This window comes from Pongo pygmaeus, chromosome 5, assembly GCF_028885625.2.
Source record: "Pongo pygmaeus isolate AG05252 chromosome 5, NHGRI_mPonPyg2-v2.0_pri, whole genome shotgun sequence".
NCBI classification, from domain to species: Eukaryota; Metazoa; Chordata; class Mammalia; order Primates; family Hominidae; genus Pongo; species Pongo pygmaeus.
In genome coordinates, this window is record NC_072378.2 from 321571 (window position 1) to 348908 (window position 27338).

The 27338-nt window shown below is 44.7% G+C and overlaps 1 protein-coding gene across 3 annotated transcripts in view; it reads right to left on the bottom strand.

Annotated features, from left to right (window-relative positions):
• Positions 1-22027: 22027 nt before the first annotated feature.
• The window catches only part of EXOC2 (exocyst complex component 2), a 210691-nt gene continuing 205380 nt past the window's right edge, over positions 22028-27338 (bottom strand). For all 3 annotated transcript variants that reach the window (XM_054490866.2, XM_054490867.2, XM_054490868.2), the window contains exons 27-28: positions 25846-25905; positions 22028-23632 (exon numbers count right to left, since the gene is read on the bottom strand). In XM_054490866.2, the coding sequence (XP_054346841.1) occupies positions 23539-23632; positions 25846-25905 (154 nt within the window). In that variant the 3' untranslated portion in view covers positions 22028-23538. The remainder of the gene's footprint in view (positions 23633-25845; positions 25906-27338) is intronic.

Here is a 27338-nt window from a genome sequence, read left to right on the forward strand (position 1 = left end):
CATTTTCAAAGAGCATTTTGGGAACATGAACAAAAACATCTATTTGTGGGGACAAAAAAAAAGGAATGGCTAAGAGAGCTGAAACTTATGGAGAGGTCAAATTAGTCACATCTATGAGAGAGAAGCAGGCAAGGTGGTCGGGAGGGTACATCCTGCAGGGGCTGTCTGCTGTATCCCGTATGCAGTAAGAGCATTGGAAAGTCTTGGTGGAGAGTAGCATAGGGTATGGTATCCAATATCCAGATATAGAAATACTTATCTCACTGTGCTGCAGAGGTTGCATTTGGGTCGGAAAAGGGTGGTGGGAAGCAGTGAGGCCAGCTGATAGGTTTTCCTGGTGGCAGATGGCCAGGGCCTGCATTAGCCAGGACAGTGATGATGTAGTCGTCGCCCATTGAACAGGTTGCTCCAGGGTGAAGTTGGTGATGGGTGGTCGTTGGCCAGCTGGGAGGCATGAGGGAGAAGAACACAGGGGAACAGCTGGGTTTGTGGATGATGTGCTGGGTGGACAGCAGTGTACCCCCTGACACAGCTCAGGGAGCCCTGATTGAGGGGCAGGGAGGTGAAATCCACTTTGAGCCCAACAACTTTGAGATCCATAAGTTACACGGGTGGTTCTTGGCAGGCAGCTGGGCAGGTGAATTTGAAGTCTGAGAGAAGGGGTCAAGAACATCTTAGTGGCTAATACCTTAAAAGTGGGTTGGACCGCCACCCCACCGTACAGGCACAGCGAGTGGGGAGCATAAGCAGAGGAGTGATTTCTGGGGGAAAGCCTGGCGATTGTTGGAATTTAGGGGCTGTGTGGAGGAAGAGAAGCCTAAGGAGACGGAAAGATGAGGAGGAAGGGCTCAAAGGGAAACAGGAAAGTGTGGTTTCACTGAAGCCACGGGGCCAGAGCAATCTCAGGAAGCAGGAAAGCATGGACTTCACATTCAAGATGTCAGTAGCCTTGCGTGTCAGACTTCTTACTAAACCGCTGACCCAGAAGTAAAGTCTCACCGCACCAGCAGCAAAGGCCTGCAGGGAACATAATGCCGGACGCAAGAGGACGCAGTGATGGCCCGGAGGCAGGAGTATGCCGGAGAGATACCAGCTCAGGCTTCCACTTTGTTTTCCAGGCAGAGAAGCGCTGCCACCCTCCCCGGCACCTGTCTCCAGTCCTAGCGCCCGGGCAGGCAGACAGATTTCCCTCCTTCATGGAGTCTGATACTTGAAACCATGTCGCAGCTCTTCCTCCTTCCTTTTCTGCATTTAGGAAAAGGATGCACTCCTAGGAAACAACCATGCAGAAAGGGGATGTGTGGGGGCTAACAGCTGGCAGTGGGGCTTTAACTTCTAGCAATTTTTTCTAAGAAAACAATGAGAGTGAATAGATATGAAGTACTAATGAGTTCATCACAAGATTGTTCTCCAACAAGGAAAATGGGCAACTATCAACATTCCCAAAGGTAGGCGAGTCCACGCCCTGCAACCCAATGCAGCCCCTAAAATGAATGTCTTCATATTCTTAATACGGCAAGATGATCATATTTTAAAGGTGGTTGCTACATGTTATGTATTATTAATTCCCTAATGTAATCCATTTAATATATAAGCACAGAAGAGTCCGGAAGGCTATTAATAGTGGTTGTTTCTAGGTAGTAGAACTGAGTTTTTTTTTTTTTTTGCTTATCTTTATTTTAGCATTTTCTTCAATATTTACCAAAACAACTTTGGTTATGAAAAATTATTTGAAGGACCGATCAAAATGTCAAAAAAGCCTCATGAGATAAGATCTGAAACATGGGTAGGATCTGGCAATTTGGAAGCCACTGGTCATCTTAGTGAGGAGACTTTCGTTAGTGAGCAGAGGGTGGAATACGGGGGATTCCGAAGCCAGTGGTAGGTGGTGACTGACTGTGGGAGGTGTCCAATCTTTTCTATTTTTATTTATTTTATTTTTTATTTTATTATTTTTTGAGACGGAATTTTGCTCTTGTTGCCCAGTCTAGAGTGCAGTGGTGCGACCTCGGCTCACTGCATCCTCTGCCTCCTGGGTTCAAGTGATTCTCATGCCTCAGCCTCTGTAGTAGCTGGGATTACAGGTGTGCACCACCATGCCCAGCTAATTTTTTATATTTTTAGTAGAGACGGGGTTTCATCATGTTGGCCAGGCTGGTCATGAGCTCCTGACCTCAGGAAATCCACCTGCCTCAGCCTCCCAAAGTGCTGGGATTACAGGCATGAGCCACCGCACCCGGACTCTAATCCTTTTTAAAACAAATTTAGCAGAGAATGGGCTGAACTCATCAGCGGCTGGGGTGGTCAAGCTGCCCCTAATGCTTGTGCACCCCTAAAGCTGGGGTCAGAGGTTGGGAGGTGTCTGAGAATAAAGAAGATTGAGCCGTGGCCTGAAGACAGAGGTGAAGGCTACCATGGACACTGTTGGGGGCAGGGCAGGAAGCAGGCAGGGACAGGGCTGGCCTGGACTTAAACATCCAGATGGAAGCTGATGGGATCCAGGGATCCCAGGCAACATCTCACCAGGAATCCATCCGATGGTACCCACAAACTCGGAGAATTCAGCAATGGTTTAAAAAGGTGGCTGTTTGCAGAGGTGAGAGAAGGTCCTGTGGAAACACAGGACACAGCATGGGGGGAGCTGCAGGCTGCAGAGCTCCTCCCACCCGAGGGCCTGGAGGAGGAAAGTCAGGGGCAGACTCCCCTCCAGTGCAGAGGCTGACTGAAAGGACAGGTGGCCTTCCAACCAGGGGCACGGCTGCTCACGCCACCTGCCCCATCCTCTTTCTCCTGCCAGGTTCCTGTCATTCACAGGCATCCAGGAGCCAGAATGCTGGGTGCTGGTTTCTAGCATCCACTGTTCGCTGGTTTGCCAAGGCAGAGGTCAGAGCAGGGAAGCCTCGGGGCACAGATGGAACATCCAGCTCCTAGAGCCCGGTTTAGGACTGGGGACTGAAAACTGGGGCTGGTGATCCGGTATTGATGAGACCCAGGAATCTCGATCTTATGTTGCTTGGTGGGTCTTCAAAGACATTCGAATGGCAAGGACTAGGGTAGAAAACGTGACAGTAACCTGTGGAAATCTACGTCTCGTATCCTCTGAAGGAAGGAAGTGAGGCAAGCTTGGCAGTTTATGGTAGAAGAGAGGAGGGTTTCTGTGTTACGAACTGCACGAGTTGGCTGAGCTCGCAGTCTATCACGTGCATGGGGGGCACATGGCCAGACTCCATGTGCCCCGGACTTCAGTGCGGGGGCATGGGGCGGAGCCAGGCTGAAGGAATGTGGACAGGAGGACCATGTCCTGGCCTGGCCCTCACCAGAGAAGTCCTGCCGTGCAAGCCTCAGGTTTCCCATTTCCAGCTGAGGACTGGGTGGAGAGCGCGCCACAGGCCAGTCCAGTGTGGAGCCCCGGGAGAAGGGAGCTGCTATTGAAAGGGGAGCCTCCCAGGAATGACCTGACCAGGAACACCACACCACGTTGGACTTCGTGGGGGCAGGTTATAAACTCGTATTGTGTCAAAGTCACCACGATTTTTATGTTGATACAATAGCTGGATTTCCTTTAGAATGTTATTCTTCCTGGGTCAGGTGAAGGGAACAGTGAGGAAAGGGCTGGATCCAAGAAGCCCTGTTGGAAAGCATGCACAGGACAGGAGGCTGGCCAGGGAGGAGGTGCGGGATGGAGGCGAAATAATTCAAGAAGGTTTCAGGGTGAGTGTGGGGGATCTTTGAAGGAGAACGCTATTCATGGCAACAGGAAAATGAGGAGTGAAATGAATCTGAGGCTGAAGAGCTTGGCTTTGTCATTCGAGGCCGCTGCATTCTGGCTGTCCATGGAGATAGCAGGCGGCATTTGCAGATGAGACCGGAGGAGGTTAATTTGGTCTAACCTGCGTTCACTTGCTTCCTGACAACAACGAGTTCACCGAGGCACAAAGGGTTCTCTGAGTCACAGGGACATGCCTGCTTGTGGTGAGGGGATGGTGGGAAGGGATCAGAAAGACAGTCGAGCCTGTGCCAGCAGTCAGGGACCCGCGAGACACGGTGCGGCCACATGCTGGCTCTGGACCAGCCATTCGTTTCTGACTAGCAGGGCACTTCACATTAGGAGGCATGCAATAATAGTTGTTGGAAAAAAATGCATTGAAAAAAAGTTAGAAATTAATCTGTTTCCTCAGGTTTTTTGAGGTATTCTCTCTGGTAAAATTCTGACTCAGGGCACAAGGCTGTCTGTAAGTGGGAAACGCATGTCACCTGTCCTCGAGTCCGGAGATCCATCCTGACCCCAGTCCCATTTGGAGACTGTCAAACCAGGGACAGCAAAGAAGAATGAGGGGCTCTGGGTGGGCTTAGTCGCACAGCTGACAGTGGCGAATGGGAACAGGGTCACAGTCTTTGTGGCGAGGGTCCTAGAGCTAACTGGAGACCGGACCAGCCAGTGTGCAGCTCTGACAGCCGCTCCAACCACCTCCCTGTTCTCATGCTTGCTCCAAACCTTCCGTGGCAAGGGCAAGTGCTGTTTGGGTGTTACTGGAACTTCTAACAGGTCTGGAAAATGGCCCTCAGGTTTCTCCCCAACTATTTATTTTGAAATAATTTCAGACTTAGAGTTGCAAAGTTAGTGCAGAGAGGGTCCATACACCCCTTCATCTAGTTTCCCCAATGTTAACGTTTTATAGAAACAGTACAATTAGGAAAATGATGACATCAATACTACTAAAATACAGATGTTTATTCAGATCTGAATGAAATTAAAATAGAAGTGATTCTTGTGCCATTGGGAAGGAGCCAGGCATTATCACAGTGGCCAGCAAGAGCGCGTCGGGCACCACGCCTTCCTTGGGGACCACGGTGACTTTCAGCTCCTGAAGCTCCAGCTGCAGCTAAGCAGGATGGAGGGAGAAGCGGAGGGGCTTGGTCTGCCACACAAAATGGAGCCTATAGCCGTTCTGGAAGGGATAGTGCAGGTGCAGGGAGTGCCCACCAGACACCTCCGTCCCCACCCCTTGCTCAGGTCCCTGCCCCGAGGGTGAAAGTGCCAGCACACCAGTTCTATTGTGGCTTATTGTGGGAAGAGACCAGCTACCTGATACAGAGAGAGATAATGGTTGTGGGACACTTTACAGTTTACAAACTTTTTCACAAAATGACTAATTGGTGTCCAGAATCCGAGCTTGGTAACCGCAAGTTAGTGACAGAGCTGAGAGGAGCCTTGGGATGCCTGGGTTCTGCTCCACTCGCAGAGGGGAGGACAGCAGCTTCTGTTTGTCCTACCTGGCCGGTGGATGTTCCAACTCCAATCTCCAAGGCACCCTGCTCGTGTGGTAAAACTCACTTCTGAATAAATAGAAATGTGATGGCCTGCTCTTCACGGTGCCTTTTCCATGAAGAGTATTAGGTAGCTGTAATCCCAGCACTTTGGCAGGCCGAGGGGGGAGGATCACCTGAGGTCAGGAGTTCGAGACCAGCCTGGCCAACACGGTGAAACCCCGTCTATTAGAAATACAAAAATTAGCCGGGTGTGGTAGTGCGTGTCTGTAATCCCAGCTACTCTGGAGGCTGAGGCAGGAGAATCACTTGAACCCAGGAGGCAGAGGTTGCAGTGAGCGGAGCTTGCACCACTGCACTCCAGCTTGGGCGACAGAACGAGACTCTGTCTCAAAAAAAGAGTGTCAGGTAGGAGGCAAGGAAATCGGAGGCTTTACATCAGCTCAGCTGGAACAGACCAGTCCAAAGGGAAGGAGAATTTTTGTTTTGAGCCAAGAAGGGGAGGGCTTAGGAAGCTCCTGGTTTTAGAATGTAGAATGTTAGTTTCTTACATTGACCTAAGGCCACGTGCTCGGAGACACTGACTTGGAGTTTTATAAATTCTGCAATGCTTAGGAAGTCTGAATGCCTAATGACTTTCACGTCACTTGTTTTTTGTGTGTTCTTTAAATGACTATCTTCATGTTTTAAAATATCCAAAATTACATGAGTTTATTTTGTGAGCTGAATTATCAAAGATATTGCCTGCTTTTATAAAGAAACACATTTTTTGGAATGAAAGCATTTATGGGATTTTCTTACAAATGAAAGGGTGTTGAGGGTTCCTGAAATGAAGTGTAGCAGGATCTCATTCTGACCTCACCTTGGTGAAGCCTGCAGGGAGTCTCAGTCTCTCAGTGTCTGTCTGTTTCCCTCCTGTCCCTGTCTCTCTTCCTCTCTCCTGCCCCTCCCCCCTCCCCCTCCCTCCCCTCCCGCCCCTCCCCCCTCCCTCCCCTCCCGCCCCTCCCCTCCCGCCCCTCCCCTCCCGCCCCTCCCCTCCCGCCTCTCCCCTCCCGCCTCTCCCCTCCCCCCACCCCGGCCCCTCACCCCTCCCCCCCCCTCCCCGGCCCCTCACCCCTCCCCCTCCCTCCCCGGCCCCTCACCCCTCCCCCTCCCTCCCCGGCCCCTCACCCCTCCCCCTCCCTCCCCGGCCCCTCACCCCTCCCCCTCCCTCCCCGGCCCCTCACCCCTCCCCCCCCCTCCCCGGCCCCTCACCCCTCCCCCCCCCTCCCCGGCCCCTCACCCCTCCCCCTCCCTCCCCGGCCCCTCACCCCTCCCCCTCCCTCCCCGGCCCCTCACCCCTCCCCCTCCCTCCCCGGCCCCTCACCCCTCCCCCTCCCTCCCCGGCCCCTCACCCCTCCCCCTCCCTCCCCGGCCCCTCCCCTCCTCCCTCCCTCCCCCTCCCTGCCTCTGCCTCCGCCTCCCTCTCCCTCCTGCCTCCCTGTCTCTGTTGTGCGAAGGTCACAACATGGCTTCTGTAGAGGCTGCTCTCGTAGGGTCTCCCAGTGGTACATGGAAAATCTGGGGCCCAGAAGAGCAGTTTCATTGTGGCCCCGCTTGTCAATAAGGGAATATGTTTCCCAGGGATACCTGAAACCATGGAGAGCCCTAAATCCAGTAGCTGTCAATCAGGACACGTCTGTTCGTTTTCCGCCCATACGTTTAATGCCTCCTCCTTAACTGAGCACTTACCAGGCCATGTGGCCATAACTTTTGCAATTTGAGATGTGATAGCAAAACGAGCGCAAATTTCCTTTTCTTTCATCATGTTTTCATGAATAGGTTTATTTGTACTGTAGATCTTAGCAAGTTCAGCTTACAAATCTTTTTTTTTTTTGAGACAGGGTCTGGCTCTGTCGCCCAGGCTGGAGTGCACTGGATCAGTTAAGGCTCATTGCAGCCTTGACCTGTGGGGCTCAATCACCCTCCAGCCTCACCCCCCGTACTTGGGATTACAGGCATACCACCATGCCTGGCTACTTTTTGTATTTCTTGTAGAGACACGGTTTTGCTGTGTTGCCCAGACTGGTCTCAAACTCCTGGGCTCAAGTGATCTGCCCACCTCAGCCTCCAAAACTGCTGGGATTACAGTCGTGAGCCACCGCACCTGGCAGCTTTTGATTATTTTCTTAGTCAAGAACGTTCATCTTTTCATGTAAAGAAAATAGCATCACCGCTCTTGCACCTTGGTGCTGTTATTAAGGAAAATACGGGTTCTTTGAACACAAGCACGGCCACCTGGAGAGTTGGCCTCATAAGGGACAGGGCTCCTCAGTGGCTAAGGGACAGGCAGCACCTCCATCGTGGATCCCCTGGGCAAAGCGATGAATCACGTCCCAGTGCAAGATCTCATCACACTACTTAGAGCTGTGCACCTTTTAAAACCCAGGAATTATGTATTTCTAGAATTTTCCACTTAATAGATTTGGACCATAGTTGAGTGTGGGTTACTGACACAGTGGAAAGTGAAAGCAGGGATAAGGGGGACTGCTGCAGATGCATTTCCTCTGGGTGTCAAGCAGCACACCTCTCCCCCTGCCCCGCCAGGTTGCGGAGGCTGGGCGGTGGCCTCCATACCAAGGGTAGAGGGGAGTGGCCAGGCCACCCTGCCTGTCCCTGTGGGGTGGCCAGCTCAAGGGCCGGTGCACAGCCAGGGGTGGCCTTCCACTGCTGAGGGTTTAACTGGGCACACAAAGACAGGGCAGGCGGTGCTTACTGAACCGTGATCTTTAACAGCAGCATCTTAGCCTGGGTGGGAGAGCCCCAGGGGGACTGGAGGCTGCAGGTGGGGCTTGCACACTCCCAGAGGCTGCCCCACCCCCAGCAATGGGGATGTCTGGGCTGCCAGTTCTGCAGTCGCTGCTTATAAAAAGGAAACTTTAGTATATGGTATTTTCCTGAATAGTGAGGAAAAAACCCATGATAGCTTACAGTAGAAAATCTCTCCCTCACCTTAAAGAAATCCCTGAGGGTTGGGTGTGGGAGAGCCTAGCCTGACAGATGCTTTGGTTATGTAGTTTCCAGTCATCGGCTGTGGCATTCTCTGCAACACCTCGTTGTCCAGATTGTTTCCAGGCACACCTCTTAGCACCTCGCTCACTACCATGCGCTCAACAAGCCAGGCTTCACCTCTGCCCACCTGCCTTTACTTCCTCCTCTTCAGTGAGCTGTGCCGTCCCTGTCCCACCTGGGGACGTCTTTCAACCATCAGGAGCCCCGTCCTCGGTCCCATGCAGCAAGGCCCAGGCAGTGGGCTGGTGGTAGAGAATCACCCTACTCTCTGTAAGATCTATACCCGAAGCCTGGTTGGAGACACTTGGTTGCAGCCTTGGCCTAAGACTTGATCGTGGAACTTAAAACAACTGAAGATCCTTGCACAGGAAGAAATCAAACCGCCAAGTCCCAGTGTCAGGATTTGCTGTCTTCCAGACTGTCTCCCACATCACAGCTCGAGGCGGGAGTGGAGGGAGGCGACAAGCATGGGCTATGGCGCAGCTGTTCAGGCCCGACGTCGGGCAGGTGCTCAGACCTTCAGAGATAATTCTCTAAAGCAATGGGACTCCACTTCTCTGGGGTTTGCAAATTGGTTCTGAGGGCATTGCTGAAAATTCAATAAATAAACTCCCAGACGGAATGTTCTGACGTCCAGGCGGCAGAGCTCTCGTCTACTCTGAGGATGTGTGATTCATCTACATAAATGTAATGCTGCCATCCTGCTGCAGAAGTCCAGCCCAAATGCCACCTTGTTTTGAGCCTATGTACATCTCCAGGCAGCTTTAAAAACAAGGCCATTTTCTCTCATAGGCCCAATACCGTCCCCACACCTACCAAAACTAACTTCTAAATCTCATCCAATACCTGGACCATATTTAAGAGATCTCTGAATATCTTCAAGGTGATGTCTGCACAGTTGGTTTACCAACTGTTGCATATTAAAATAAATTACATCTAGGGCAGAATTCATTTGGATGTGTAAGTTTTTTTGTTTTTAGTTGGAGTCTTACTCTGTCGTCCAGGCTTGAGTGCAGTGGCTCAGTCTCAGCTCACTACAACTTCTGCCTCCCAAGTTCAAGCGATTCTCCTGCCTCAGCCTCCCGAGTAGCTGGGACTACAGGCATGCACCACCACGCCCAGCTAATTTTTGTATTTTTAGTAGGGACAGGGTTTCACTATGTTGGTCATGCTGGTCTCGAGCTCCTGACCTCATGATGCGCTCGCCTCGGCCTCCGAAAGGGCTGGGATTACAGGCGTGAGCCACCGCGTCCGGCTGGTTGTGTAAGTTTTGATGTGAGTTTAAAACAAGTCTCTCTGGAAAAAAAAAAAAAAACCATTCCCTTTAGGGCAAGGCCCTGGCGTTTCTAGCCCATAGGTGGAGGGCATTTACTTAGCACTCTGGAGCAAGAAGCTGATCCCAGCTTCTTGAGAATAGTGGCAGGAGCTGCGATATTTCCTGAGGTCACACACTGTCTTCATCCCCACGACCAGAGGCGTTTGCACTAGGACTTGGTGCGTCTTGGTTTCCTTTGCCTTCCTGTCACGAGCTCTTTCGTGATTATAACTAACGCACTAAAGGTCTCCTAGCCTCAGCTTTCTCCTTGGTAAAGTCCAGATGTAAAAATATTCTGTTCACTTCACAGGAACTCAACAATCTTATACATGAAGTTTCTTGGAAAAGCACCGCATTCTATGCCTATGAAAGGCGATGTCAGGGTTAGCAGGAACAGTTAAATATAGGCACACCTGTGCAGACATGCGGGGCAGGAGCTGAGGACATCATTGTGCATGATGATACCAGTTTTGTTATTGGCACAGCTGAATAATTACCTTATATAACAGCACATAGACATCACACCCCTGGTGTCTCCGTGAATGCAGTATTTCTCCCATCAATGCTAGGCGGCATATGTGAAGATACAGGGGCAGCGGGTAGAGAAACTGCTGTGTAGGATTTCCTTGTAAAAACTCTAGGACACTGGTCAGTTAAATGGCTGTTTGAAGATATTTTCTAAACAGTAAACTGTGATGTATCCCTTTCCTTTTGCTTTTGGCCAGACCCTCTGTGCTCCCGGCTCCCTCCTACAGCCCCATCTTTGATCTGCCCTCAGCCCTGGTCCACCTCGTGGTTCTGTCCTAACTTCATCTCATCCCATATGATCTCATCCACCTGCTCCATAGCTGCAGTTCACATCTCTAAGCCCACTGGTTTCTTGCCGTCCTCACAGCCATGGGGGTCTCTGAGTAGCACACCCAGCACGTCCAATTTCTTCACACCTAAACAGAAGTCTCAGGGAGTTGGGGAAAATAATCAAACTCATTCCAAACTTCTGTCAGTCCAGCTGTTTTTGGTTAAATGCTTCCCTCTTTTGTGATAATAGATTTGCCCATGGTAAGCAAGGAGAGGGCCAAGAACAGCCCTTTCGTTGCTTGGTGCTTGCACGTCTGCTTGGCAGGGAGCACGTGGGGTACCCCTTCTGTTTCCCCGGAAAGCCTGTGCACCCCCTGAGAGCAGAACTATATGCCCTTCAGCTCCACAGCCTCCCAGGCCTAGGACTCGCCCGCACCCCGGGGCTGCTCTCAGTTCCCACTGTGGAGTCCCGCAGACTTGAGCATGTGCTTCTGCTATGTGAGGGCTACTCTGACAGTGGGCTCACTCTCAGGAGAGTCTGCTGTGCATGAACAGTGCTACCTCCAGGCACGGTGGTGAGGGGGATGGGTGCTGAGCAAGACTGTTCCAATCTGAGCTGTCTACCTAGTTACGTGACCTTGGGCATTATTTGACCTGTTTACTGCAGTTTCCTCCTGTGTAAAATGGGGATAGTTATGCAGATCTGAAAATGCTATTGTGAGAGTAGCTGCTAATCCATGTAAACGCTGGACGGTGTCTGACAAACAGCCCAGGGGCACCATGACTGAGCCTAGGAAGCACAGATGCTGAAGCTGTTAGCTGTGGCATGCAAGCCTGGGTGCACCTCGGACCACCCGGAGTCCGTGATAAGCGCAGATGCCTGGGTCCCCGCCCCGCGCCGGCTGTTACTTGACTCTGAGTCCAGCAGGTCACTCCAATGCACCGTAAGGCTGCAGAGCCACCTCCTCAGACGAGATTAAGGGTTATCCGCTCCACACACACACAACTAAAAAGGGAAAAAGCAAGTCGCCAAGGCACTCTTCCCTCATCCTCTGCCTCAGCGAGTCTGTGGAGGAGTTAGCTGTGGGCAGCCTGGCTTTGCACAGGTGTGGGGTAGGGCGTGAGGCGCTGGGCTCCCGCGTGGCTGGGACACCATCATTTGTGTGTCGGCAAGCAGCAGCAGTTTTATTCTCGGTGGCATTTTTCAAACGTCTGATCAGGAACCTACATTTTCAAAACCTACTTGTCATTCAAAATGTCTTCGTGGGTGATATATCATCCATCAGCCTATACACACAATGGGATTCCATGTTATGACTTGGTATGTCAAACCTAGGATAATAAACCTGAAAAAACTCTGTATGTTAGTGTCCCCACTCTCAAAAGAATTTTGTTCTTTTCTGATGAGGATGTGTGTAAGCTGTGTGTGAGTGACTGACGGGACTCGGGGCTGGGGGAGGGCTGGCTTGGTGCTGTTTCCCCTGTGGTCAGGTCACAGCTTCCCGCTCATCCTCCAGCCGAGGTCCCGGTCCCCAGGCTGCTGTGTTCAGGAACTGTTTCATCATAGATACATCTATATTTTCAAAAGCGGGTATATGGTTCCTTGTTTCCCTCTGTATTCCTAACGTTTCTTCTGTATCTCCTCTTTTTCTCCTTTGATAGGATGTGACTGGGAAAAAGAAACACAGGACCACAGGAACATCTGTGATCCATGCTTTCTCTAAAGAAGGCATCAGGGCTTCAATATTTAGAGGGGAAAAAATGGGCAGGAGAGGAAAGAAAAGGGGAGGATATGGTCACCTTCTTGCGAAGCTCTGATTAGGGCTCCATAAATCCATATGCTGCCTGTGAGAACGGGGCAGAGGGACAGTCAGCTGCGTTCCTCCTGCTCAGCGAGTGTGCTTTTGACATGAGACAGCAAACGGGGGGCAGCCACACACGCATTTGCCTCAGGTGAGGGAGAAATGCTGCCCGGTCCTGCCTTTGTCCTGTGCCTGTGAAGATAAGCTGTGAATGCACATTGTCAGAGTGAAATTCCACAGAACATTGTTTTAGGGTAAAGATCTTGGGGCCCATAGGGAGGTACCTTGTGAGAAAATTGTGAGGGAGGCCTCCTAGGGAGGTGTGTGGCCTTCTGTCTATCTACTTAGGAACAAAACAGGAGGCAGTTAACCCAAGGTTAACTTTCCCCAATGGCTTAGTGAGTTTTTGGGGTCCCCAGATTTTGATTTTCTGTTTACATGTTCTCAAAGAACCAGCTATTGGCCTTATTGATTTGACTATCTCCATTGCATCTTTGTGTTCTCTTTCATTTGTTTTTATTAGCTCTTTCCCTCTACTTTCGTTGAGCTCATTCTTTTGAGTTTCATGCATAGCTCATGTTCAATCTGTTTTCCTCTTTAACACAGGCACTTAAACTCTACATTTACCTTGAAGTGTTTCTTTAGCTGCAAGCCACATTTTGATATAAAATTTTTCATTACTGTTCAGGTATCAGTTTCTCTAATGTTTAATAGTTTCTTTTTTGACCTATGTGGTATTCAGAAGTCTGTTTTAAAACTTCCAAATGTTGGCCAGGCATGGCTTACACCTGTAATCCAGCCACTTTGGGAGGCTGAGGCGGGAGGATCGCTTGAAGCCAAGAGTTCAAGACCAGTCTGGGCAACATAGTGAGACTCCATTTCTACAAAAAAAAAAAATAAATAAAATAAAATTTCCAAATATATGCAGGGTTTTAAAAGTTATCTTCTTGTTACTAATGTCTAATATAATTTTACTGTGGTCAGATAATTTGATACTAATTTTTTATTTCTTGAGACTTGTTTGTGGCTAGAATGTGGTCAGTCTTCTAACTAAAGTCAGAAGGTTCTACAAATTTCTGCCAGATTAAGCTTGCTTATAGTGCTTTTCAAATTTTCTATACATTTGATAATTATTTTGACTGTTTAATCCATCAATATTGAGAAAAATGTGTTAAAAATCTAGTATGTTTATGGATTGCAAATCCCAATAACTAAAAAATTATATCTATTGAAGTGAATATATTATTTACTTTTTTTTTTTGAGACGGAGTTTTGGTCTTTTTGCCCAAGCTGGGGTGCAATGGCGTGATCTCGGCTCACTACAACCTCTGCCTCCTGGGTTCAAGTGATTCTCCTGCCTCAGTCTCCAAAGTAGCTGGGACTACAGGTGCCTGTCACCATGCCTGGCTAATTCTTCTGTTTTTAATAGAGACAGGGTTTCAGCATGTTGGCCAGGCTGGTCTCGAACTGCTGACCTCAGGGGATCCTCCTGCCTTGGTCTCCCAAAGTGCTGGGATTATGGGCGTGAGCCACCTTGCCCGGCCTGAAGTTATTATTAAATGTACCTAAGTTTAGAAATCGTTTTATCTTCCTGGCAAATTATTACTTTCATCATTACACAATAGCCTTAATATGGTCCTAAATAACATTTTGCCATCAAGTATATTTTGTGTGATATCAACTTAGCACCATTAGCTTTCTTTTCATGAATATTTCCCTAGCAAACATTTTTTTTGGTGGTGGGAGTGGGGTGGGGCTGGCATTCTTTTGCTTTCAATTTTTGAGTCCTTTTATTTAGGATCCAGAAATAGCATATATTTAGAAATACCATATAGATGAATTTTTTGGGGGGGGGTGGGATCTAATCTGAGGATCTATTTCATCTGAAAACATTAGTTCATTGATATTACTGTGCTAATCCATTAGAAAATATTTTTATCCCTTAGTTTGGATTTTCTATTCACTTTGCTTTTTGTGTGCTTCACCAATCCCCCCCTTCCGTGTTAGTTACTCCTACCAATTTTTTAATTCCTCACCAACATACACTGCTTTGAAAGTTTTCTATTCTACATCTATTCTTCTTTAAAAATTAAAACACAATTTTTCATTTTAAAAGAATTTCAGACATAAAAAGTTTCAAAAATAGAATGAAGAATTCCCATATTCCTTCTCCTCTCCCAGCTTCTCCAAGTATTAATATCTCATAATAGCCACAACACAATGATCAAAAGCGGGAAATTAACATTGATATAATATTATGAGCTAATTTACAGATCTTATGAAAATTTCACCAGTTGGCTCATTGACGTCCTTTTTCTGGTTCAAGATCCAATCCAGGACCACACATTGCATTTAATTGTCACATATCCAATCTGGGGTAGTTCCTCAAGTCTCTGTCTTCTGTGACCTTGATAATTCTGAAGAGTATTGGTTGGGTATTTTGTAAAATGTGCCTCAATTGTGTTTAATGTTTTTGGGGATTAAATTCAAGTTATGAGCATCCTTTCTCTGGTATTTTTGCCAAAAATGTAAGTTAACACTGCTTGTTCTAGAAGAGTGGAATATTAGCAAACTGGAGATGTCTCGGTTCCAATTTGCTTTTTCCTCCAGATACTACGCTCACCACATCCTGTCCTCCTATTCAAACTTCCTAATTCGTGGGCAGGAGGAGACTTAGATCCAGGAGGCCTGACAGCTTCAAGAGGTAGTCCTAGACTGTGATGGCCACGGGCCAACAGCAGACCCCCGTTGACGGCTGTTGGGTGCAGCGGAGTGTGCCGACTCTCCAGAACGGGTCTGGAGAGCATCAAATTAACATTATGTCCCCCACAACCTACAAGGAACAGCAGGGGGCTTCTTTACTCCCTTTAAAGTGTAGAGTTTTAGTGTCGTGCTTCCTCCTGAACCTTACAACCATATTCTCAACTGTCACTTTAAGAATCCAAGTAACTTTAAGGAAGAAACCTGATTTAAAGACAGCTAAGGGGTAAATCAAGGATGGGCCCTCATAGCAGTCTTACCAGAACTTATTTGCATCAGGAAACAATTTGGCTTGCTGAGTGTCTGATTAAGTCTCAAAAATAATGCAGATGGCCGGGCGTGGTGGCTCACGCCTGTAATTCCAGCACTTTGGGAGGCTGAGGTGGGTGGATCACGAGGTCAGGAGTTCGAGACCAGCCTGGACAACATGGTGAAACTCCGTCTCTACTAAAAATACAAAAATTAGCCGGGCCTGGTAGCACATGCCTGTAATCCCAGCTACTTGGGAGGCTGAGGCAGGACAATTGCTTGAACTCAGGAAGCAGAGGTTGCAGTGAGCCAAGGCTGTGCCACTGCACTCCAGCCTGAGTGACAGAGCAAGGCTTTGTCTTTAAAAAAAAAAAAAAAAAAAAAGCAAAAAAAGCAGACAACTCATATGGGGAAATAGACCCACAGAACAAGGACAATGATTATCCAAAGGCTTCAGGAGACAGTCAAACAGAACACGCTTGGGACCTCTAACTTCTGATTTGCAGTCTGAAACTCTAGCTTGCAGCAGAACAACACTGTTTCTGTGAGTCGTATCTACGCTCATGGTATCTATTCCTCAAGTATTAAAACAGAATGCAAATTAATCGATGTTACAGATTGTGAAAATAAATAGTTGGAGAAGTGACCATAGCCTTTAAGGCTTCATGTACTCATATGCTCAGCGTATTTACTAAGCAATGGCCAGAACAGGCTTATTCTAGAAAATTCCACTATTACTCCTCTTCTGCTTCTACAAGCACCAATTTAGAGCACTTTGTGTATCATTTAAGTCCAACCACCCTTATTACACGCAAGGAAACAGATACAGCCAAAGGCCATGTGACTTTGCCAGCACTGCACAGAGCTGATGACAACTGAAAGGAGAAACCAGCCCATTGTCTTTTGATCTCATTTTCTCTATTATGCATTTTTCTATTTCCTTGACTTCTGCCCTTTCCTTTATGACTTCCATCATTCTACTAACTTGGGGTTGGGGTTGAATTTGTTCTTTGTTAATATCTTAAGATGGAACCTTAGATCACAGAATGTAGATCTGTTTTCTAACGTAAGCATGAAGTTTTACAAATCTCTTCCTGTAAGCACCCTATAGCTGCATCCCTCAAATTTTGATGTTTTAACTTTTCATTCAGTTCAAATATCTTCTAATTTATCTGGTGTTTTCCTCTTCGATTCCTGGGGTATTTGGAAGCGCACTTTTTAACTTCCAAATATTTAGGGCTTTTCTTGATATTTTATTGTTACTGATTTTCAGTTTAATTCCACTGTGGGCAGAGAACATACTGCATAATTTTGAAAATTTTAATTTTCTTTGAGATTTGTTTCATGACACAGCATATCAATCATTATTCAGATCTTCTATGTCTTCGATGATTTTCTTCATCTAGTTCTATCAGCTGCTAAGAGGAGCTTAAAACTTCCAATCTGAGAATGATGATACTGCCAATTTTTCCTTTAATCCTGTAAATTTTGTCTTACGTATTTTAATGATCTTCATGCTTTGTTACTAGATACATACCTGATTGTTATATCTTTCTGAGTGACCATTTTATACTTATGAAAAGTCCTTCTGTTATGACGTTTTATCTTAAAATCTCCATTACCTTATATTGATATAACAACTCCAGCCTTCTTTATGCTTACTATTTGCATAGTGTATTTTTTTCCATCCAGTTCCTTTCAACCTATCTGTGCCATTTTAAAATATAAAGTTCATCTCTTGTATACAGCATATAGTTGGGCCATGCTTCTTTATTCATTCTGACAATCTCTGCCTCTTAATTGAAATACTTAATCCATTAATGTTTAATGAAATTATTGCTATGGTTGTGTCTGGACATATCATTCTGTTTATTTGTTTTCTATCTGTTCTGTTCCTCCTTTTATGTCTTTTTAAAATTACATGACTATTTTAAAAATGCAATTATAATTTTCTTACTGGCTTTTTAGCTATACGCCTCTACATTATTGTTTCAGTGATTGTTCTGGGGACTACAACATGTATCCTTAACTTTTCACAGTCCCTTTACATGTAATAATATTACCACTTCATGTAAAATGTAGAAATCTTGCACCAATATAGGTCCATTCCCCCCCCCTTATTTTACATCTATATAGGCTATAAACCCACAGAACAATGCTATACTACTTTATAAACAGTCATATATAAGTACCTCGCGCTAACTGATTGTGCCGCTGGCGCTCGCAATCATATATTATAAAACCTTTAAGGAAAAAAAGCAAGAAGAATTCTGTATTTACCCAGCTGTTTACCATCTCTAATGCTCTTCTTTGCTTTATGAGGATATGCAGTCCCATCAGGTACCATTTCCTTTCCGTTTGAAGAACTTCGTTTAACATTTCTTATATTGCAGGTCTGCTGACAAATTGTCTTAGTTTTATCTAGAAATGTCTTTATTAGCTGAAAGAGTATCTTCACTTAGAAAGTGAAGAACTCTGGATTGACATCTTTTTTCTTCTATCACTTTAAAGATGGCTATTTCACTCTCTCTGGCCTCCATAAATTCTGATGTTAAGCCAGAAGTTGAGTCCAATGTTGTTCTCCTATATGTAGCAGGTAGTTGTTCAACTGCTGCTGACTAGATCTGTTTTTTAGCTTTGGCTTTGACAGTTTGTGGCAGTGTGGCATTTTTTGTCTTTATCTTTTTTGCTGTTTGTTGAGCATCATGAATCTGTAAACTTGCATCTGCCATAAATTTGGGAAATTGCCATTATTTCTTGAAATATTTTTTCCTGCCTGATTCTTTGCTTGCCTTCTAGGACCACAATTATCCATGTTTTAAGACCATTTGATTATATTGAACAGGTCTCTATAAAACTTGCCCAAACATTTCCCTCTCTATTCTTCATATTGGATAATATTCACTGATCTATCTTCAAGTTCCTTTACTCTTCCCTCAGTTATCATCACTGTGCTATTTAAGCCCAGTCACTATTTTTGCTTTATTTCAGAAATTATATTTTTTGGTTCTAAATTTTTCATTTTAAAAATTGTTTCTATGTCTCTGCTGATATCTCCTATTACATTGTTGCTAACATATTTTATTTTACTTCAGTGTGGATAAAGTGCATTAAAACCTTTGTCTGCTGCCTAATTGCCCTGGCCAGAACTTCCAACACTATGTTGAATATGAGTGGTGAGAGAGGGCATCCCTGTCTTGTGCCAGTTTTCAAAGGGAATGCTTCCAGTTTTTGCCCATTCAGTATGATACTGGCTGTGGGTTTGTCATAGATAGCTCTTATTATTTTGAGATACGTGCCATCAATAACTAATTTATTGAGAGTTTTTAGCATGAAGGGTTGTTGAATTTTGTCAAAGGCCTTTTCTGCATCTATTGAGATAATCATGTGGTTTTGTCTTTGGTTCTGTTTATATGCTGGATTACGTTTATTGATTTGCGTATGTTGAACCAGCCTTGCATCCCAGGGATGAAGCCCACTTGATCATGGTGGATAAGCTTTTTGATGTGCTGCTGGATTTGGTTTGCCAGTATTTTATTGAGGATTTTTGCATCAATGTTCATCAAGGATATTGGTCTAAAATTCTCTTTTTTGGTTGTGTCTCTGCCAGGCTTTGGTATCAGGATGATGCTGGCCTCATAAAATGAGTTAGCGGGAGGATTCCCTCTTTTTCTATCAATTGGAATAGTTTCAGAAGAAGTGGTACCAGCTCCTCCTTGTACCTCTGGTAGAATTCGGCTGTGAATCCATCTGGTCCTGGACTTTTTTTGGTTGGTAAGCTATTGCCTCAATTTCAGAGCCTGTTACTGGTTTATTCAGAGATTCAACTTCTTCCTGGTTTAGTCTTGGGAGGGTATATGTGTCGAGGAATTTATCCATTTCTTCTAGATTTTCTAGTTTATTTGCGTAGAGGTGTTTGTAGTATTCTCTGATGGTAGTTTGTATTTCTGTGGGATCAGTGGTGATATCCCCTTTATCATTTTTTATTGCGTCTATTTGATTCTTCTCTCTTTCCTTCTTTATTAGTCTTGCTAGTGGTCTATTGATTTTGTTGATCTTTTCAAAAAACCAGTTCCTGGATTCATTGATTTTTTTTTTTTGAAGGGTTTTTTGTGTCTCTCTTTCCTTCAGTTCTGCTCTGATTTTAGTTATTTCTTGCCTTCTGCTAGCTTTTGAATGTGTTTGCTCTTGCTTTTCTAGTTCTTTTAATTGTGACGTTAGGGTGTCAATTTTGGATCTTTCCTGCTTTCTCTTGTGGGCATTTAGTGCTATAAATTTCCCTCTACACACTGCTTTGAATGTGTCCCAGAGATTCTGGTATGTTGTGTCTTTGTTCTCGTTGGTTTCAAAGAACATCTTTATGTCTGCCTTCATTTCGTTATGTACCCAGTAGTCATTCAGGAGCAGGTTTTTCAGTTTGCATGTAGTTGAGCGGTTTTGAGTGAGTTTCTTAATCCTGAGTTCTAGTTTGATTGCACTGTGGTCTGAGAGAGTTTGTTATAATTTCTGTTCTTTTACATTTGCTGAGGAGTGCTTTACTTCCAGTTATGTGGTCAGTTTTGGAATAGGTGTGGTGTGGTACTGAAAAAAATGTATATTCTGTTGATTTGGGGTGGAGAGTTCTGTAGATATCTATTAGGTCCGTTTGGTACAGAGCTGAGTTAATTCCTGGGTATCCTTGTTAACTTTCTGTCTCGTTGATCTGTCTATCTTCAAGTTCCTTTACTCTTTTCTCAGTTATCATCACTGTGCTATTTAAGCCCAGTCAGTATTTTTGCTTTATTTCAGAAATTATATTGTTTCTAAATTTTTCATTTTAAAAATTATTTCTATGTCTCTGCTGATATCTCCTATTAAATTGTTGCGAACATATTTTATTTTACTTCATTGTGGATAAAGTGGTCTTGGTTCTCAGGGATTTGTGTCTGGCTAGAGGGTTAGTAGGAAGGTTGGTACAAGAATCTTTTTTTAACATGTGAAGAGATGATAATGATAACAACCATGAAAATATCAACAGTGACCACAAGAACAAAACCAATGGGTTCCAGTCATGGTAAAACACTGTTGAAGGCACAAGACAAGCTTAACTGCCCACTTTGTCTAGGATTTTCTGTGCCTAGACAGGAGAAAGACACTGATATCCTACTGCCTTTCATTAGCCAAACTGCAAACAAGTTACCCAAAGACCCAGGTCTTGTCTGTAAGATGTTTATTGCTATATATTTCTAACCTGGCCAGGTACAAAAAGGCTTTCCCGTAATACATGTAATAAACCTCAATGTAATAAGTCCTCCTCTGGGGGAGCAGAAATGAGATGAGATCAGCACACAAAAAGCATAATGGCCCTAGTATAGAGTAATATGCAACTGTGTTTAAAGCAAAGCTAAAATAATTATGGCTGCTGCTCTAATTGAGGAGTGATATATTAAATATATCTTTCAGAGCAGTTCACAGATCTATATGAAAATGTTTACAATAGAACCAACAGATAAATGTTTAGTGACAAAAATGTATGCAAGTTTAGTCTATGCATAATTATTTTATGAATATTACATAAAAAATATTTGACTTTATTTTAGAAATCTAATCTTGATTTAATAACTAGTTAAAATTTGTAACTTTTCTGAAAACATTACACAACACTCTTATGAAACTAATAGCAGAATATCCCATTGCACGTGATCAAAACAAATACACACCACCACCTTGTACCAAATCCAAAATAAAAATATCATCTTTTCTATTTCTTCCCTTTAAAAAAATCTACATGCAAAGATGACAGAGACAGGAGAATGAGTCAGTGTGCTGAGCCTAAGGCAACGATGCTTGTTTTGCAATGCCCAAATCATTTCTAGAACACGCTCTTTCATGGTACACTGATATAGAAAGTCTTAGTAAAAAACCAAGTGATTTCTAATAGCTCTTTACCATTTCAAGTGAGGCCAACTTAGCTAACTCACATGAAGCCGTGCTGACCCACAAAGAACATGGATGTGCTAAAAACGAAATGCCACCGGAGCATTAAAGTACCTTGAACCTAATTTGTTTTCTCAGCTGCCTTGTTAACTTGCTCCAGGTCCTGGTTTTATCTCTCATCATTCATCTAACTTATTTCATATTCATCCATCTCCTCTTACCCACTAAACCAGGGTTCTGTAACTCAAGTAGCTCTTGGAAGAAAGGGGGATTTCAAGAAGTCCCCCCTGACTTGTTGGAATAGTAGTCCTTGAACTCCCTTCACTTGGGTATGGGGTTTTTAGGCCTTCACCTTCCACTCTGAGCCGTAAAAGCACTACCGGTTTCTGTGTTCTACTGTTTGTTAGCCTCTGGAATTGATGAACTTTCTCTGAGCTGTGACCCAGGTGGATGGATGTCAGAAAGCATGTTCCGCTGGAAGGAAGAGCTGAGCGGTGGTGAAGTCAAGGACATACGGAGCCAGAGTGGGAACATGAGTCCTGCTACTCACTGCCTTGCAGTCTTAGAGAAGTCACCAACCTTTCTCTAAGCCCTGATTCCTTCCTCTGCTAAATTGACATGACGGTAAGCTAGCCCACGTGTATCATAAGGCTGCTGTGAGGATTCAACAAGGCACTTCATGGTGTGCCTTGCACATGGTAAGTCCCCAGCAAACAGAATTAGCAGGACCTGACAAATGGTTTCTGACAATGTGTTTACCAATACAGGGTTAACCAGAATGTAAGTATTTTGAGTGTTAACAGTAGAAATATAAAAAGTTATATAGCAAATGAAAATGTTGAAATAAAGACACTTAGGGAAAAATGTCTAAATTACAACTTACATCAAAGGCAGATTCTTTATTGGCTGAATGTGCTGTACTAGATATTTAAAATAACACAAACATTCATGATTGTGGTTTTTAAATGTAGCTCGCAGTTGAGTTAGATACAACAGTTAACATACTTAGGAAAGACAATTCTTAACAGCTTTATCAAGCACATTTGTAAAAGATTAAACTTTCATTTCCAGTTAACATGATGTCCCCCCATACACCAAATGAACCAACACATTTATTTATTTTAAATAATGAAACTGTACATGGCTACACTGCTCTAAAATTACTTGCATTAATGAGGACATTAATTTTAGCATTTAAAAAAGGAGATTTAAAAATAACCATACAAAAATTTGAAAACCCTGAGAAGCTGACTACAAAGAGAATTCCTCAGTTTTCAGATGCAACGGTGCGATGGAGTTGAGTGCGCAGCTGACTGTGAGAGAAGTCACGGTGACCTGAACCTATTCCAGGAAAGCCAGTCAGCAGTGAATATGGGGCAAATGCACGCGGCTGGTCTACAGCTCCCACTGCCTGGTGACCAAGGAGCATCCTGAAGTTTCAGAGAAGAGACTGTGACAGCAGCATTGTTCCAGCTACTGAGCAAGATCCTTCAGCAGGTAAGAAGTGGCAGAGACAAAGTCACCTGCTGAAGAAGCGGGCAGGGAGTTGGCCATCCATGCAGAGCCTGGCCTTTCCTTTAGGCGACCCTGAAGTCTGTAACCGCCCCGCCAACACCTGGGAGTGTAACACAGTGCCTGTAACACATTCACACTCCATCACAGATAACACACAGAGCCTCAGGGACTGCCACACGTGGATGTGAAGTGGCGCACATCAAATTAAGAGTGAGTGAGAATGAAAGCTCGTGCTTAGCTCTGTGAAAAATAAAAATCAGACAGCAAAATGCCAAGTTAAATCACAGACACCTGGACCACAAATAATCTACCCCAGTTGTAATATGTATTTTAATGGAGACCACAAATTTTTCCAAAAACATGCTTGAATTAGAAAACTTAAGGCCATTTATATGAAATAAGGGTTTTAAGCACAGCTGTACAGTTAAGGACAGTAAGAGCTCCAAAGATGTCTACATATAACTTTCCAAATCTCTTATCAGTCTCTCCATGTGTCGTGGGAGCTGCCTGCGCTTCCGTGAATGGGACACTGAGAAATGGTTCAATATGTGCCACGCCGTTCCAGAACACTCCCTGCAGAAGCAGCTCTTCCCGCAGCACTCAACCTTCTGCTGAGATGCAAAATATATTTTAAAATGAATTTTAAAGTCATAACAGGGTCTGATCTAGTAAGAATGGCAAAACAAATACTTCTTGGGCATTTCAAATGAGGTCATTTTAGTTGAAATGTATACAACAATTTTTGAAGTCAGGAAGAAACGAGAAAAATGGCAAACCCAATGTTTAATACACCAAATACCTTTAGGGTACTTAGAAAGTGAACAGTCTTATTATTTTCCTGGACTTCCTTTATTTGGCAGATATTTATGTTTTCATCATGGTTGAAGAAGCTGCTTGGAAACAGGTGAGCTGCAAGTGCATGCTACTCTTGAACTTGTTCAGGAGCTCTTCCAGTAACCTGCAGGAAGGAGATGCTTGTTTTACAGCCTGACAGATGGGGTGGCCTAGCAACGCAAGAAAACACCAGGGGAGCCAGTGTCCGGCTCTGCCTGTGCTTGCTGTGTTGAGAAGGCAGCTGAAAAGTTCTATCTATGGATCCTTAACTCAGCAAAAGAAACATCAAAGAAGTTGGTCAAATAAGATATACTGATATACGTATTTATGTTTGTATAGAAACATCTCCTTCCTATCCCCTCCCAAGATTAATTAGATTCCTCCCTAATACAGACTGATGTTTGGGCCTATTCTTTTTTAGAAATTCAACTCTAAAATAATTTACACACCTTCAAATTCACTTTTTGTTAGACGGTTCCATGAACGTTGGCAAAGCCATACTGGAGTGTAACAGGCAGCACGTGGCATGGTTGCATCCTCTCCCCTGCTGCCCCTCTAGTCAGCCTCTTCCCTAACCCCATCTCCCAGCAGCCACTGCTGACTTTCCCTTCCTCTCATTTTGCATTAACAGATATTAGAGAATGGGGAGCGAAAGCAGTGAGTTAACCACCAGGGGAAGCAGGGTTACGGCTAATTCCACTAGGCAAATCACTTTGCTACCTGATATCTCAGTCTATTTCCCCGACTGATCTGGATGTAGTCATCTAATTTTTTTTCCTTTTCTTTTTTTTTTTTTTTTTTTTTCAGATGGAGTTTTGCCCTTGTCACCCAGGCTGGAGTTCAGTGGCATGATTTCGGCTCACTGCAACCTCCACCTCCCAGATTCAAGCACTTCTCCTGCCTCAGCCTCCTGAGTAGCTGAAACTACAGGTGCATGCCACCACAGCCAGCTAATTTTTGTATTTTTAGTAGAGACAGGGTTTTACCATGTTGGCCAGGATGGTCTTGATTTCCTGAAGTCGTGATCCGCCCGCCTCAGACTCCCAAAGTGCTGGGATTACAGGCATGAGCCACCGCGCCTGGCCCTAGTCATCTAATTTTAAAGCTAGAAAGGATCTTAGAGTTTTCCTGGTTTGGATGCAGCAACCAAGAACTGGGTTTAACAGTACTGAGGTCAAGAGATTATTTCACGGTTTAACAATGTTCAATATTAGGTTTGCTGTGGGGATAGCATTCTAACATAGTCCTGACCTGGGGCTACTTCAGGGTGTGTATTGTTCTTGACACGCTACCTTTTGAGCCCTGTTCACATACGAAACGTAGCAGTGATTGTTTTAATCTTTTATCATATTTAAAGAAATGAACAGGGTTTGGAACCACTTCAAATAGAGGCTGGAAGTTAGTGAGAGAAGCAGCAAGAAAATGGAAGAAAGGGCTGACTGTGCAGGCACTGTCTGCACAGCTGCCATGCGCCCACGTCAGACGTGCGTGGGGTGGGGCGGTGATACCCCCCCCGGGACTGATGGGCTGGTCGTCTGCCCGCTCTGTGCGTCGATGCCATGTGACAGCTTCCCGGCATCGCCAGCCCATGCGCTCTCGGCCGAGTCTGCCCTGCATTCACGGTGCCAGCATTTCACCCTCAGTGCACCGCATGTGCCTGTCTATGGGCGCCCCATAGCCACGTGCAGAGGGGGTGGTGAAGGAATGAAGACTGCCTCAGCTGGGGGGAGCCTGGGCATTTATGAAATTTACCTGGCCTGGATTTTCTCCTAGGTCCGTTTCCTGTTCTATGAGTAGTAAAGTTTAAATTCTGGTTGAGATCATCAGTGTGGGCTAATGAAATATATATGTATATATAAAACTTAATTATGCCATATGTGCACATCTACTCTTTCATAACATTTTATATTTTATAGAACACAAATACTACTGAATTACTCAAAGATAAAAAAAAATCACTGACTCCTGTGTTTTACTATGCTGTCTTTTTTCCATTACTTCTTATTCAGTAAACTATGTTAGTAGCATACACAAGTCACAGATAGCTTTCTTTAAGACCTTTTCTGTACTAGTCAGTTGAAACGAGAGCCAGCTTCTAAATTCTCCTAAACCCAGAAGAAAGGTCTTACCTTATTCTGTCACTCGGAAGACATGCAAGTTACAGGTGACGAGATGTACCTACTAACGCTATTAAGTAGGTACATCTGCTTATTCTGATTATTTGGATTCTGCTCTTCCTAGAATCCAAATCATTATTACTTTTTAAAAGGTACTCTAGGTAACAAAACCTGGTTGAGCACATTCAACTGGCTCCTAAGAACAGCACACAGGACTTACTTTTTATCTGCTCCACTGGAAAGCTGGGGCAGGGCTTCCAAAGCCTGCTTAAAACTTGACCTGGAACACACACAGCCACACTGAAGTTGAAGCCTTGCACAGGAGAACTGCTGACAAATTCTTAAGTATCCCTTAATTATTGAGAAGCCAATAAAAGCCAGTGAAGCAAGGAAATACAAGAAAAAGTAAAAGTGAAAAACAATAGAAAAAGTAAAAGTGAAGGTGTAGCTACCAGGTGGAGGCTTTGTAGCAGCAGGGTCAGAAAAACTCAAATAGGAAATGAAACGCAACTTGAAAAGCTAAAGGAAAAACAGATCATCTCTGAAAGGATGCTACTTGTGATAGAGGAGCGCTTAATGTGAACATGTTTAATTTAAAAGGAGTCTTTCAAAACAAACTGGAGATAGTTTCTTTCCTTTCTTACCAGTTAGTTACTCTAAGAAACGGGGATGACCTTTTGAAAGATGACACACAGTGGGGTGTTTGTTTACAGTATTTGGCATGCACAGGGCCTGATCTACAGCCAATGTCTTATAATAATTAAATACAGTCTACTTAAAACTTGTAGAAAAATGGAGAGCTATATAGATGCTTTAAAAATTCAACAGAAGTTCTTTACATGAAGGTAAAAGGAAAGAATTTTAAAAAGATAACTTTGGGATGTTTAGCTTTTACAAGGAGAAAGTATTAGAAAAATTACCAAACCAAATGAAAAGCATCACAGGGAAGACTGTGTGGTAATAACTTGTACCATTCACAAAGGAACAGTTAACTTTTTTATGATTGGTTAAGGTGAAGAAATACATGTAATTATTCTTGACTTTAGGGAGTTGTTGCTTTTATACTGTAAAAACATCCTCCTCAATCTACCAAGAAATACGTTTTTGAGCAACATTCCTCAAATCAGGGGCAAGTGTCACAGCAACAGGGAGAAAGACTAAAAAGTTCCAACAGTCATAAAACCTGGTGCTGGGCATCTCCAGCTGCTCCCAGGAGGGCGCAGTGGGGTGTGGGACGGGTGGCTTGGCGCACTCAAGTCCCTTCCCACATTCAGCGGGCTCTTTCCTGGCGTGGAAGCCACTGCCGCTACCTCCACTATCAGCTTGTTTCTTATGAACCTCTTTTTGATTAATTGAAAGATATGTGATGTAATTGTTTTGACAGTATGACGATAATGATAAACACTACGTATTACTGGCAGGGTACTGAAAATTAAAAAGTGATTTGGCACATTTTCTCATTTAACACCCTCAAAAGCTTGCCTAGAATACTTTAATCTTCCTCTATAGATGAGTACCTTATACTCTAAAACTAAGTCAGCAGGAAGAAAGAGTAAGCATTTACATGAAGTGTGCACACATCCAACATGGGCTGGGTGCTTTCCATCCTGTTAGCATGTCATGCAGACAAACGATGGCTGGGAAAAGGTGTGGCTAAACAATGAACATGGGGGCCCGCTAAAAAAATGGCTGCTGGGGAGCTGTGACCAACGG